Below are 13,370 nucleotides of genomic sequence, written 5' to 3'. Positions count from 1 at the left end.
TTTGTTGATTAGAATTAAGACCAAATGGCTTCATTTCTACATCTTTCTGATATTTCTAAAGCCCTGTGCCCTTAAAAATCTTCTTAAGTCCTTGGACACTCTTGTCAGAAAACACACATATGCATTCATACATAAATGTACCTAATCCAGCGGATTTGGGGGCTCTTGAATCCCATCTATGAGCCTCAGTTTAAGAACACTAGTTTTAGCCCTAGCTGATTTAGCTCAGTGGATAGAGCATCGGCCTGTCGACTGAAGGGTCCCGGGTGTGATTCTGGTCAAGGGCTCATGCTCAAGTTGCAGATTCAATCCCCGGTGGGGCTGTAAGAGGCAGCCGGTCGATCATTCTCTCTCATCATTGATGTTTCTATCTCTCTCTCCCTCTCCCTTCCTCTGTGACATAAATAAAAATATAATTAAAAAGAACATTATATATAATTTTTTATTGATTGAGCCCGAAACCTGGGCATGTGCCCTTGACTGGAATCGAACCGTGACCTCCTGGTTCATAGGTCGATGCTCAACCACTGAGCCATGCTGGCTGGGCTAGAACACTAGTTTCTTCTTTTTTTTTAGAAATATATTTTATTGATTTCTTACAGAGAGGAAGGGAGAGGGATAGAGAGTTAGAAACATCCATGAGAAAATATAATTAAAAAGAACATTATACATAATTTTTTATTGATTGAGCCTGAAACCTGGGCATGTGCCCTTGACTGGAATCGAACCGTGACCTCCTGGTTCATAGGTCGACGCTCAACCACTGAGCCATGCTGGCTGGGCTAGAACACTAGTTTCTGAGGTAAGAATATACCACTAACAGTGCCCCAAGATGGCTAAATAAGATATCCATTTTTAAAGAGGCAAAACCAGACTTTAACGGAGGCGTTCTTATATTATCTCCATTTTGCAGGATGTCAAAATGACTTGCCTTTTAACTTCCAGACTGTGATGATCTGATCCCCAAATATGTGTTGCTCCATGTTTGACCAGGATAATAAAAAGTGAGAGTTTTATTTTCAATGTTCGAAGCCTCCGCCAAGTTTAGATACATTGTTTTTCTACAGAGGAGGAAGTGGTGGCTGTGGGAGAGGCCTCATTTGTCAGAGGAGAACGCTTTCCAGATGGGTTTCCTCAGATATATCTTTTTGCCTGACTACATGGAAGGAAAGACCAGTCTTCTAGCAGCTGCAGAAATGCTTAAGAATTAAATAGTTTGCAACACTCCCCTAAAGTGCAGGCTTAATGACAAGTGCTTTGGGAAGCTTCAGGGCAGTGTCTGCTTGGACTGTGTTTCTTTTTTAAAAAAATATATGTTTAGCCCTAGCCGGTTTGGCTCAGTAGATAGAGCGTCGGCCTGTGGACTGAAGGGTCCTGGGTTTGATTCCCGCCAAGGGCACATGCCCGGATTGTGGGCTCAATCATCAGTATGGGGTGTGCAGGAAGCAGCTGATCCATGATTCTCTCTCATCATTGATGTTTCTATCTCTCTCCCCCTCTGCCTTCCTCTCTGAAATCAATAAATATATTTAAAAATGTTTATTTATTTCAGAGAGGAAGGGTGAGGGAGATAGAAACATTAATGATGAGAGAGAATCATGGATCAGCTGCCTCCTGTATGCCCCCCCCACTGGGGATCGAGCCTGCAACCCGGGCATGTGCCTGACCAGGAATCGAACTGTCATTTCCTGGTTCATAGGTCAACACTCAAGCACTGAGCCACGCTGGCCGGGCTGCATCCTTTCAATACACAGGAAAATGATAGTGCCAAGGGCAGTGCAGGGCACGAAGTAACCCAGAGGCCAGGCTCACGGGTAGAAGGCAAGTCTGAGAGGCATGTTGGACTGGAGTTAGGGAACGCTCTGGGCCCAGGAGGGAGGGGCAAAGGGACCGGCAAGGGCTTTGTTTTAACTGGGACAGTCCAGGCCAAACTGGGATGGTTGGTTATGCTAGTGGTGCCATGTTAATAGCGGTGGGAGGGGCACTTAAGACAACCCTATGATTGTATACTATATAAACAATTGTATTTTACTACATTTTATGACAGGAATTCTATGTTATAGTGGTTTCATTGGATCAGGAGAATTTATGATGGTCTCAGAACTAGTCCCTTGAAAATGCCAAAGTTCTCATACTTTATTTCTGTTTTTCAAACATATTTTTATTGATTTCAGAGAGGAAGGGAGAAAGAGAGACAGAAACACTAATGATGGGAGAGAATCATTGATCGGCTGCCTCCTGCATGTCCCACACTGGGGACCGAGCCTGGAACACGGGCATGTGCCCTGACCAGGAATCGAACTGTAACCTCCGGGTTCATAGGTTGACGCTCAACCATTGAGCCACGCCAGCAGGGCTCATACTGTATTTCTTGTCCTGCTCAGGACAGCTGCTGCGTCTCGCAGCCCAGAATCTCCAGCCTCAGGGCAATGTGGTTCACCCAGCTCCGGGGGTGAATTCTCAGGTAGCGTGTCAGGAGCGGTGGGTCTAGCGAAATCACCACAGGTGTGAGGGAGTCTTGATTTCCCTGAAAAACCTGAAAGAGGAATGACAGTATTTATTTGTTGTCCGGCAGGAAAAAAATTATGTTTGCCCAACATGGCCAGGAGAAGTGAGTGTGACATCTAGAATTAAGGGCACCCTGCTTGCTGCTGTGGAGGCCTTCGTCTTTAGTTCCTGGACAGTGCCAACTCCTTTTATCATGAGAGCCTTTGAATAGGTGGTTTCCAGTGTTGAGAATGCCCTTACCCCTCCTGTTATCCTATTTTTATCCTTTGGGTCTTGGTTTAAATACTATCTCTTGCCCGGCCGGTGTGGCTCAGTGGTCGAGTGTTGACCTATGAACCAGGAGATGACAGCTTGATTCCCAGTCAAGGGCACAGGCCCGGGTTGCAGGCTCGATCCCCAGTGGGGGGCGTGTAGGAGGCAGCTGATCAATGATTCTCATCATTGTTGTTTCTCTCTCTCTCTCTCCCTCACCCTTCCTCTCTGAAATCAATAAAAATATATTTACCAAACAAAACTAAGGTCATTCTTTTACATAACCACAGGATAACATTATTATACCCAACAAGTGTATTATTGATATCACAATGTTATCTTCATATAGTTTTCTCATCCAGAATTTAGTAAAAGATCTCACATTGCATTTATTTATCATATCTCTTTAATCTAGAAGAGACTCCTTCTCTCTGGTCTTTTTTTTGACCTTCATGACATTGACTTTATTTATTTATTTATTTACTTATTTGGATTTGGAAAATTTACTTTGGAAATTTGGGGCATTGGCATTTAAAATATATATATTTTTATTGATTTCAGAGAGGAAAGGAGAGGGAGAGAGAGATAGAAACATCAATGCTGAGAGAGAATCATTGATTGGCTGCCTCCTGCATGCCCCACACTGGGGATCAAGGCCGCAACCCAGGCATGTGCCCTTGACCAGAATCGAACCTGGGACCCTTCAGTCCTCAGGCCGACACTCTATCCACTGAGCCAAACCAGCTAGGGCGGGGCACTGGCATTTTTAAAAAAGTCCAGCACCATTGTGCTATAGAATGTCCTACATTCTAAATTTGTGTGACTGTTTTCTCATTATTAGGTTTTGGTTAAACATTTTCAGTACAAATACTAAGTAGGTGATGTGTCCTTCCCATCACATCGCATGAGGGGACACATAATACCAGCTTGTCCCATTACTGACACGAAGTTTGACCACTTGGTTAAAGTGATGTCCACCAGCTCTCTCTGTGATAGAGGTAGCAATTTCCCTTTCCTGGCCAACAATCTGTGAAACGATGCAAATATTCAGCTCCCCATCAGGCTTTCAACCAATGGTTTTGGCATCCCTTAAAGTTCCCTGCAAGCATTAAATAGTATGCTGATAGTTGCAAATTGATTTCCTAATTTTGTCATTTCTTCCACATTTTTATCGTATGGCAGAAGGCAGAGACACAAGATGAGTCAAACACGCAATCACATTTAAGGCTTCTGTTTGGAAGTGGTGTATGTCATGTCTACCTTCTACATTCCATTAGCCAAATGAGTACTATTGCCAAGCCCAAAGCCAATGGAGTTTTCAAGGAAGGAGGGAATGAAAAAGCAAGAACAAACAATAATACCCTTTATCTCATCTGCCATTGTCTGTCCATTTAGAAATTTCTTATTTTTTCTCGTTCTATCAATAAGAGGTGGTTTTATAAAAGGTTTGGGCGACCTATTACGTTTCTTAGTCCAGCAGTACCCCCTACTGTTGATAAAGTGAAGTGCAATCTATTTCTTTACTAGATGGTCCAGTAAGGGGGTTGTTTCTTGTGATGTTGTGATTTGTTTTTGCTTTTACAGGACACTTAATTTTCACCATTTGAATTCTTTTTGTTCATCACAAAGCCTGCAAGATATGTAACCCCCTACACCAGAAACAAATGCCTTTTCAAATCTGCGGCCTCTAGCCACACATACTTTCAATCTCTTTTTAGAAGTGATTTTACGGACTCGAATGGGAACTAGACCATTGGCTCTCCTGGGTGTCCAGCTTTCGGATTCACCCTGTAGATCTGGGGACTTGTCAGCCTCCATAATCCTGTGAGCCAATTCCTTATAATGAATCTCTTTATACATACACTCCCATGTACCTAGGCACACACATGCACATCCTATTGGTTCTGTTTCTCTGGAGAACCCTGACTACTAGTGTACGTAGAATTATACAATATTTGCCCTTTTATGTCTGGCCTATTTACCTTGGCATAATGTTTTCAAAGTTCATCCAGAATATCCTCCAGAATGTATATTATCTATACCCTAAGTCTTTCATTCAGCCTGAGAGGCCAGGGAATTCTTGCAGGAGATGATGTTTATCTGAGACTTTTAAAGAATGAGCAAGGTGACAGGGACAGTGGGAAATCCCTAGAAAAAAATGTTCCAGGTAGAAGAAACGGTATGTGTAAAAGCCTGTTGTCAGAGGAACATGCAATTTTTAGGGGCCTGGGAGTTTATTAGTCTGGGTGGAGCTTAGAGAGCAAAGGAGCAGATGGCAAGAGTCTGTACTAGAGAGATTAGTAAGGGCCACATCATTCTTGGTGAAAAAGAAGATAAAAAACACCATAGAGATGAATTATACATCCCCTCATAACTCATGAGATAGCAAGACTTTACTAGTACACTACGTCCTCTAATTAGCATAATTTGTTGACGTATCTAGCAAATCAACATCAAGAAGGAAGACTGTCTGGGTCACTAAAGTTCAAGGTCAATGAGGCTTGGGAATCTAAGTTGCTGATGAGGGATACAGACACCATGAAGCCTTTGGGAAATACCTGTCATTCTTCTTTACCCCTCTGCTTCTTGCCACAATCCTGGATGACATGAAAATTCATGAGGAAAATCAACTTTGGGCTCTACTTTGCCCTTTTCTGGGGATTATACATCCTTGCTTGGAGGCACTGTGTCCTCCCCAAATGCTTTTCATGGTGTCCTATTACTACAGATATTCGGTGAAGTTTATCCTGAAAGTTTGATCCTATATCAACCTTGTTGTGCTCTTAAATGTCAAGTTCTAGGTCAGGGTTGTGCCTTTCCTATGAGAGCAGCATACCTTTACTTTGCCATTCTGAAGACACGGAGTCCAGTTATGGCCATCTTGACTGCTGGAGATGAGGAACTCCTTCACATACATGCTGGTAAGGAGAGATTTCGCACCCTGGGTGGTTATTCCTGTGACTCTCATTGTCTTCCGGAAGTCCACTTGCAGCCACTCTTCTGGACTATTCACCTGAGGAATAATCTAGTTAGACTAGTTTCCCGTTGGTCAGGATTTGCTCCCAGAAATCCTGAATTCCTTCTTATTAACCACGTCACAGCACTTACACTCTGCGTTTTAATTGTCTCTTTGTCAGTCCCCCTTCTTAGACTCTGAGTAACTTGAGGGCTATCATTCTTCATGATTCATTTCAGTATCCCCAGGGTCAGCTATTGAATAGATACTTAGTAAAAGTTTGATGGATGAATATATGAGCCATATAGAAATTGGCTATTTATTAAAAGTTTAGCAATGTGTTATATAACCTATTTTGTTTAAAGTAAGCCCCCAGTCTGGCTGGTGTGGCTCAGCGGTTGAGCACCGACCTATGAACCAGGAGGTCACGGATCAATTCCCAGTCAGGGCACATGCTTGGGTTGCGTGCTTGATCCTCAGTGTGGGGCGTGCAGGAGGCAGCCAATCAATGATTCCCTCTCATCATTGATGTTTCTCTCTCTCCCCCTCTCCCTTCCCTCCTGAAATCAATAAAAATATATTTAAAAATAAAATAAAATAAGCCCCCGAAGGAGCAGACACCATTAACTCCATTCATCCCCAAAAGCTATTCAGTGGTTGAAAACTCACAGACTGGGTGGTTCTGGAAAAGAATTGTGCCCAATGAACTGTTCCATGACTGTGACCCTTTTCTTTGAGACACTGAGAAATCTGCATAAAGAGCTAATTATTTCTTTTTGGTTTTTTAAAAATAATTCTTTATTGTTGAAAGTATTACATCTGTCCCCCCTTTCCCCCCATTGACCCCAAGAGCTAATTATTGATACTTCTTTCTGTGAAACTGGACTTCAGCTAGAATTCTATGACAGATATTAGCCTAGTACTGCATCTAGAGATTCCATTTCCAGTTAGGGATCATTTCCCCCGATGAATGCTGTGTATTTGACACCACTAAATATCTGTGGGTTTTTCTGCCCACAGTCAACCTTCCTTGACACTCTTGGGGAACAACCAGGTGACATAAATACCTCTGCGGAAACAGTCAAGGGCTTTCTTCATTCCTTCCCAACCACTACTTCCCACTCTGCCGCAGCTGAATAGAACATTTGTTGCCTCTTACCCGGGGTCTCCAGGCATTAGTCCTCCCCTGGAGGTGAAGTCGGGCTTGTGAAGGAGACCAGGTGGCAAACACATTGTTTAAGTAGGAGGAGGCAGTAATCTGTGCATCTGATATTGTTTTATTTTCCATTCCTAGTGGAATGCTGCAGCCTGAAGGAAACGAAAGGAGAATGTAATCACAAGGACAAGATGCAGACCTGGTCCCACTAGCCTGCCTCCACTGACACTTGAGGACTACTGTCATCATGACGTCACTTCCCAGGAATTAACTTTTGCATTGATTCGGTTATTGGTAACATGCCCCCCCCTTTTTCTGGTCAGATCTGCTCAGCTTTGACTTTGATTTATTTGCCTTGTTAATAGTAGAGTAGGAGGTGGCTGCCCATGGGGCATCCCATGGTTAGAATGACCAAGTCCTGCCCGGCTGGCGTGGCTCAGTGGTTGGGCATGGACTTATGAACCAGGAGGTCACTGTTCGACTCCAGGTCAGGGCTGTGGGCTTGATCCCCAGTGTGGGGTGTGCAGGAGGCAGCTGATCAATGATTCTCATCATTGATGTTTTTCTCTCTCTCCCTCTCTCTTCCTCTCTGAAATCAATACAAATACATATTTTTTGCCCAGGACTCTGCTGGTTTTAGCATTAATAGTTCTGTGTGCTGAGAAAACCCGCAGCCTCTGGAAAACTAGGACTATTAATTATTCTATTCATGGTTGGGAGATGGAAGGATATGGGATGACGTGGCACTTACTGTTTAAATCACAGCCCATCAACTCCATGCGGAGAGTGCTGCGGATGCTGTAGTGCGTTGGGTGCAAACGGATGTACCGAGCAATAATTGGAGGGTTAAAAATATTGTGTTTTATTCCAGACGAATCCACATTGCCAAAGAAGACCTGTAGAGAGGGATTAGCACAGATACGTGGAAAGTGAAGACAGAGCAAAAAGCAATTCCTCCCAATCATGTTTTCCTTTGTGCATTTCTCAAAAGCATCCAACATTCAAAACCATTTTGGCTAGACAGATGTCAGGATAGAGTTCAAGAAGGAGAAAAATACCAGGAAGAGGAATGGAACAAGGGAAATCGGGTCTGGGCAGGTAAAGTAGTCTATTTTGGGGCCCCATAAAAAGTTCACCAATGTTGAGGAAGCCAGCTAGGGCTTTGCTAATCCAGTGTGGGCCACAGACCAGTAGCATCAGCATCACTTGGGGAGCAATTAGAAATGTAATATCTCGGGCCTTATTCTAAATCTACTGAATCAGAACATAAAATTGGAGAAGCACTAGCTTAGGGCAGAGTCAGCTAGGAAAGAGGACTGGGAATCGGCAGCTTACCACACTGGTCTCAATGGTCTTCCAAGAATGTGGGCTCTGCAGTCAAATGCTCTAACCGATGTCACCCCAATAAATTTAAAAATACTCTGGGCTCTGTGTGCATGTGTGAACTGCCGGGCATTAATGAATGATTCCTTATGTGTGAATTTATGAGAAAAATGTTAATATCCAACATGTGAAATTTAGGACCTTGACATGTCTACATTCTAGAGAAAAGCACATGACATATTTAAGGGAAAAGGAACACAGTTTGAGAAGTATGGTAGTAATGCCAATTCCAAAGGCCTAGAATTAAAACATGGTATACAGTGCAAAGAAAGTTGAAAATCATCTCTCATAAAATACCTGGCATTCTGTATCTACTTGAATACACTGAAATAGGAATCAATGTGTTTGTTATACAAGATGGGGCAAAAATAGGTTAGCAGTTGTTCATATGGGAAATAATACAATACTTAATAAATAATAATAATACAAGAATGAACTCTGTTTCGTGTACTCAACTATAAACCTACTTTTGCTCCACCTTGAATCACACATCAGAGTTATAGTATTATGAAGAATTTTAAAAAATTGGATCCTCTCTCTTTTTTGATGAGCTTGATTAAAGGTTTATCAATCTTGCCCTAGCTGGTTTGGCTTAGTGGTAGATAGTAGGCCTGTGGACCAAAGGGTCCTGGGTTAGATTACGGTCAAGGGCACATACCTCCTCCCCGGCCTGGGCCTTGGTAGTGGCTCATGCAGGAGGCAACCAATCAATGTATTTCTCTCACATCAATGTTTCTCTCTGTCTTTCCCTGTCTCTTCCACTCTCTCCAAGAATCAATGGAAAAATATCCTCAGACAAGGATTAAGAAATAAAAAGGTTTATCAATCTTGTTTATCTTTTCAAAGAACCAACTTTTGATTTCATTGATTTTTTTAGACTCTATTTTGTTTATTTCTGCTCTGATACTTATTTTTTCTTTTCTTCTACTCACTTTGGATTTTGATTGTTCTTTTTCTAGTTTCTTTTAGTTTCTTTAAGTGTTAAGTTAGAATGTGTATTTGAAAATTTTCTGTTTTTTTCAGGTAAGCCTGTAATGCTATGAATTTCCTTCTTAGGAATGTTTTCACTGCGTCCCATAAATATTAGGTTGTTGTGCTCCCATTTTCATTTGTTTCAAGGTATCTTTTGATTTCTTCCTTTATCTCATTGATAATCCATTCATTGTTTAGTAACATGCTATTAAGCCTCCAGGTGTTTGTGTTTTTCATATTTTTCTTGTGATTGATTTCTAGTTTCATACTGTTATGGTCAGAGAAGATGTTGCTACGATTTCAATCTTCTTAAATTTATTGAGACTTGTTTTGTGTCCTAAAATGTGGTCTATCCTGGAAAGTGTTCCATGTGCACTTTGAAAAGAATGTATATGCTGCTTTGTGGTGAAATGCTTTGAAGATATCAAGTAAATCCATCTGATCTAGTGTGTCATTTAAGGCAGTTGTTTCCTTGTTGATTTTCTGTCTGGAAGCTCTAGTCATTGATGTCAATGGGTTGTTGAAGTCCCATACTATGATTGTATTATTGTCAGCATCTCCCTTTATGTCCATCAAGATTTGCTTTATGTATTTAGGTGCTCCTATGTTGGATGCATAAATGTTTACAAGGGTTATATCCTCTTGTTGAATTGACCCCTTTATTATTATGTAGTTTCCTTCTTTGTCTTATTATAACTGTTGGGGCATGTTTCTTTGTCTACCCATTTTTGGCTGCCTCTGTACTTGTTTCTGTGTTAGTTAGATATGTTGTGTTTCCCCGTCTTGCTATGATGGCCTTATGTGGTCGGTGGACTATGAGGCTCAGTAGCACAATCTTCCTGATCACCCAAGCAAGGTGCTACAGGAATGTCCCTTCTATGGGTTATGTGAGCCTTCCTATTGTAATTGAGTCTTGATTGCTGTTGGCCTGTCTGTGCATGGGGTCAACCCATAGACTGGCTGACTGTGGAGACTGAACATGACTACAGTGCATGAGCTGCTGTGCGGGTGCTGGTTCGCCTCAGCAGGGCCTGGTGCCTGTCGACATCTCCCTTTGGATGTGCCACTTGTGCAGCTAATTCAATCCTGCTCTGATGTTGTTTGAAGCAGGTGTATTTGTTCTGGGGGCTCTTGGGAGGACTCTGGTGCAGGTCAATGTCAGATGCTGCCTGTGACTGGCCTTGGGCAACCTGTTTGGAAGTACAGTTTGTGGCTGTCTCTAATGGGCCTTGGTGTGCATAGGAAGGACCAAGCTGTAAACCAAGGCTGGCTTCCACCAGGGGCAGGTCAGCAAAAGGTCCAAGGCATCTGAGATCTGCCCCTGCCTGCCTCTACCTCCTGGCAGCCTGTTTGGCTCAGTCACTGAAAGTGTCTCTGGTGGTACTAGAGTTTCATGGGGAAGGGACTCAGTGAGTCACCAGGTAGGGGAAGGTAGTGTTCACCAGACTGATACAGGTTCAATCTTGGTGTCAGTGCTGGGTCTATGGCCACTCAGCAAATGTCCCAGGGTATACCAAGTCTAGCTGCCATCCTCCAGGTGCCCATTGACCTTTGTTGCCGGAAGCCGGTCCATCCTTGCTGCTTGACACAGTCGCTTCAAGGAAGAAACATCTGCACAGCATACGTTTCAAGGGACCTGGCCTATATGGCATACTGTTCTTAATATGTTTGCTCCCCTTCTTAGTGCTATGTGTTTTAACCAAGGTCACCTCTCCGAAAAAGGTTGTTTCCCCAGGTGGGGATTTTTTTCCCTGGAGTTAGGGATTAACAGGACTAAGGAAGGGAATAAAACCCCTTAACTAAGTGCCAGGCAGGTAATTAATTACTTTAACTACGAACAATCACTTAGGATAATCTCCTTCAGTTACTTCCTTGTAGCTCAACAGAACAATAGACTAGTGACTTTGGGATGGAGATAACAAACGCCCTAACCTTTGGAATAGAATGGATAGGATTAAAATCAACTGGTATAAGTACAGATGTAACAGGACAATAAAGACCGAACCTGGCTGGAGAACCTGGCGAGAACCTGGCTATGCTGATGATCTGAACACTGCCTCCGTGTCATTCCTTCTTCCCCGACTCCGTCCACACCTTTGGGAACCCCTGGACCTGCTGGGGTTGGACCCCAACACTTTGTGGAAGGGTAGGGTCTCACAAAATTGTCAGGGTGAGGCCAGCCGAGTTTATCAGGCCCAAACGGGCCAAGATTTGGCCCTGTGAAGGGAGGGCTCAATACCAATCAGTTGTGTGAGGGGAAAATGGCCCCTGTCTTTGAGCCACACAACTCATTGTGTTCCAGATTCTGCCAGGGGTTCAAGCTCAGCTGGGCGGGGCTGCTGAGAGTTGGGAGGGTGGGGCCAGTGGATCTCCCATGATGGGGACCATCAGACAGGCTTGGGGGAAGGCCCTGTCTCCAGAGCCACCAAACTCAATAACTGACACTGTCTGAGCCTGCCTGGATCTCTACACCCCTTCCCAGGCAGTTGATTCCTCAGCAGAGTGTGAGCTCTGCAGGGTGAGGTGACAGTGAGTCCAGAGGGTAGGGCTAGTGCATTCTCCCAGGCTGATGCTGTAAGGGAATACTCCATTCAAGAAAGATGACTTCTATGGTATGGGAGAGGGACTCAGCACAGGGATCCTGGTGGCTATTCCTTCAGCTCTCTCCCAAGAGCCACAAACTCCTGCCTCTCCCCATGTGACTCTAGTCTGCTCTGCCCTCCCATCACCAGAGCCCAGGGTGTGTGGTTGTGGATGAGATTTTTGTGTGTTGGCCTTTTACGAGGGTGCCTGGGTTTCTAGCAGGTTCCTGCCAATTCCTGGCAGTTAGAATTCCCACTGATTTTCACAGTCAGATGCTATGTGGGATATTTTCCTGGCTCTGGTGCTGTGGGCTGAGAAGCCCAGTGTGGGGTTGAGACCTCTCACTCCTCAGGGAGAAAATTTGCTGCTGAGATATCCCTCCAGATTCTCAGGCCTGCCCCATGAGAACAGGGCCAGCCCTTTTCGAGTATCTGCGCTTCCTACCAGTCTTGATGTGGCTTTTTCTGTAAATCCTTGGTAATAAGACTTCTGTTCAGCTAGTCTTTGGTTGGTTACTCAGGTTAACTGTTCTATATCTTAGTTGTAATTCCAGTTTGGTTTTTGGAGGAGGTGAGTGTACACCTACTCTGACACCATCTTGGATCTCTCCTCTACAAAATATTTAAAGAAAGACTAATGCCAATCTTTTCCAAACTCTTCCAAAAGATAGAAAAGGAGAGAAAACTTCCCAACTTATCCTACAAGGCTAGCATTACCTTGACACCAAATCCTGATATATATACCACAAGAAAGAAAATTACAGACTAATATTCTTTACTAATATGGATGCAAAATCCTCATAAGAATTATAGCAAAATGAATCCAAGAGTATAGTATAAACATTCCATTCCATGTCCAGGTAGAATTATCACAGGAATGCAATGGTGGGTGGTTCAACATAAGAAAAGTGATTAATCAACACCACATTAGTGAACTAAAAATAAAAACCCATATGACCATCTCAGTTGCAGAAAAAAAAATCAACAAAATCCAACAACATAAATTTCCACAACATAATAAAGGGCATTTAGAAAATACCTAAAGCTAATGTCATACTCAGTGGTGGAAGATAAAATCTTTTCCCCTAACATCAGAACAAGACAACAATGTTTGCCTTCACTGCTTCTATTCAAGGTTGTAAGGGAAGTTCTAGCCAGAATAATAAGGAAAGAAAAAGAAATAAAAGACATCCAAATTGGAACGGAAGAAGTAAAACTATCTCTATTTTCAGATGACATTATCTCATCCTATCTAATAAAAGAGTAATATGCAAATTAACTGTCACTCCGTCACAAAAGATGGCAGCGCCCATAGCCACAAGATGGTGGTGCTCATTCCCCTCAGCCCCGCAGCTGAAGTGTCCAGGCCTGTTGGCCAGGCAGGTGGCGGAGGAGGCAGGGAGGGGGGCTGAGGGGCGGAGCTGGCGATTGGAGGGGGCAGGGGCGGAGCCTGTGATGGGAGGGGGCTGGTCTCCTGTCCAGGCCTGAGGCCTCAGGCGTGGGCAGGAGTGGAGCCGGCAATGGGAGGGGGCTGGGGCAGAGCTGATGATCGGAGGGGGCT

At 43.6% G+C, this 13,370-nt stretch overlaps 1 protein-coding gene across 1 annotated transcript in view; it reads right to left on the bottom strand.

Annotated features, from left to right (window-relative positions):
- Nucleotides 1-2,239: 2,239 nt before the first annotated feature.
- F8 (coagulation factor VIII) overlaps nucleotides 2,240-13,370 on the bottom strand; it is a 77,546-nt gene continuing 66,415 nt past the window's right edge. Inside the window, exons 23-26 of the mRNA XM_023759987.1 lie at nucleotides 7,624-7,768; nucleotides 6,876-7,024; nucleotides 5,597-5,773; nucleotides 2,240-2,536 (exon numbers count right to left, since the gene is read on the bottom strand). Of these exons, the coding sequence (XP_023615755.1) occupies nucleotides 2,381-2,536; nucleotides 5,597-5,773; nucleotides 6,876-7,024; nucleotides 7,624-7,768 (627 nt within the window). The 3' untranslated portion in view covers nucleotides 2,240-2,380. The remainder of the gene's footprint in view (nucleotides 2,537-5,596; nucleotides 5,774-6,875; nucleotides 7,025-7,623; nucleotides 7,769-13,370) is intronic.

This window comes from Myotis lucifugus, unplaced genomic scaffold, assembly GCF_000147115.1.
Source record: "Myotis lucifugus unplaced genomic scaffold, Myoluc2.0 scaffold_169, whole genome shotgun sequence".
NCBI classification, from domain to species: Eukaryota; Metazoa; Chordata; class Mammalia; order Chiroptera; family Vespertilionidae; genus Myotis; species Myotis lucifugus.
This window is presented reverse-complemented; position numbering and strand designations above follow the sequence as displayed.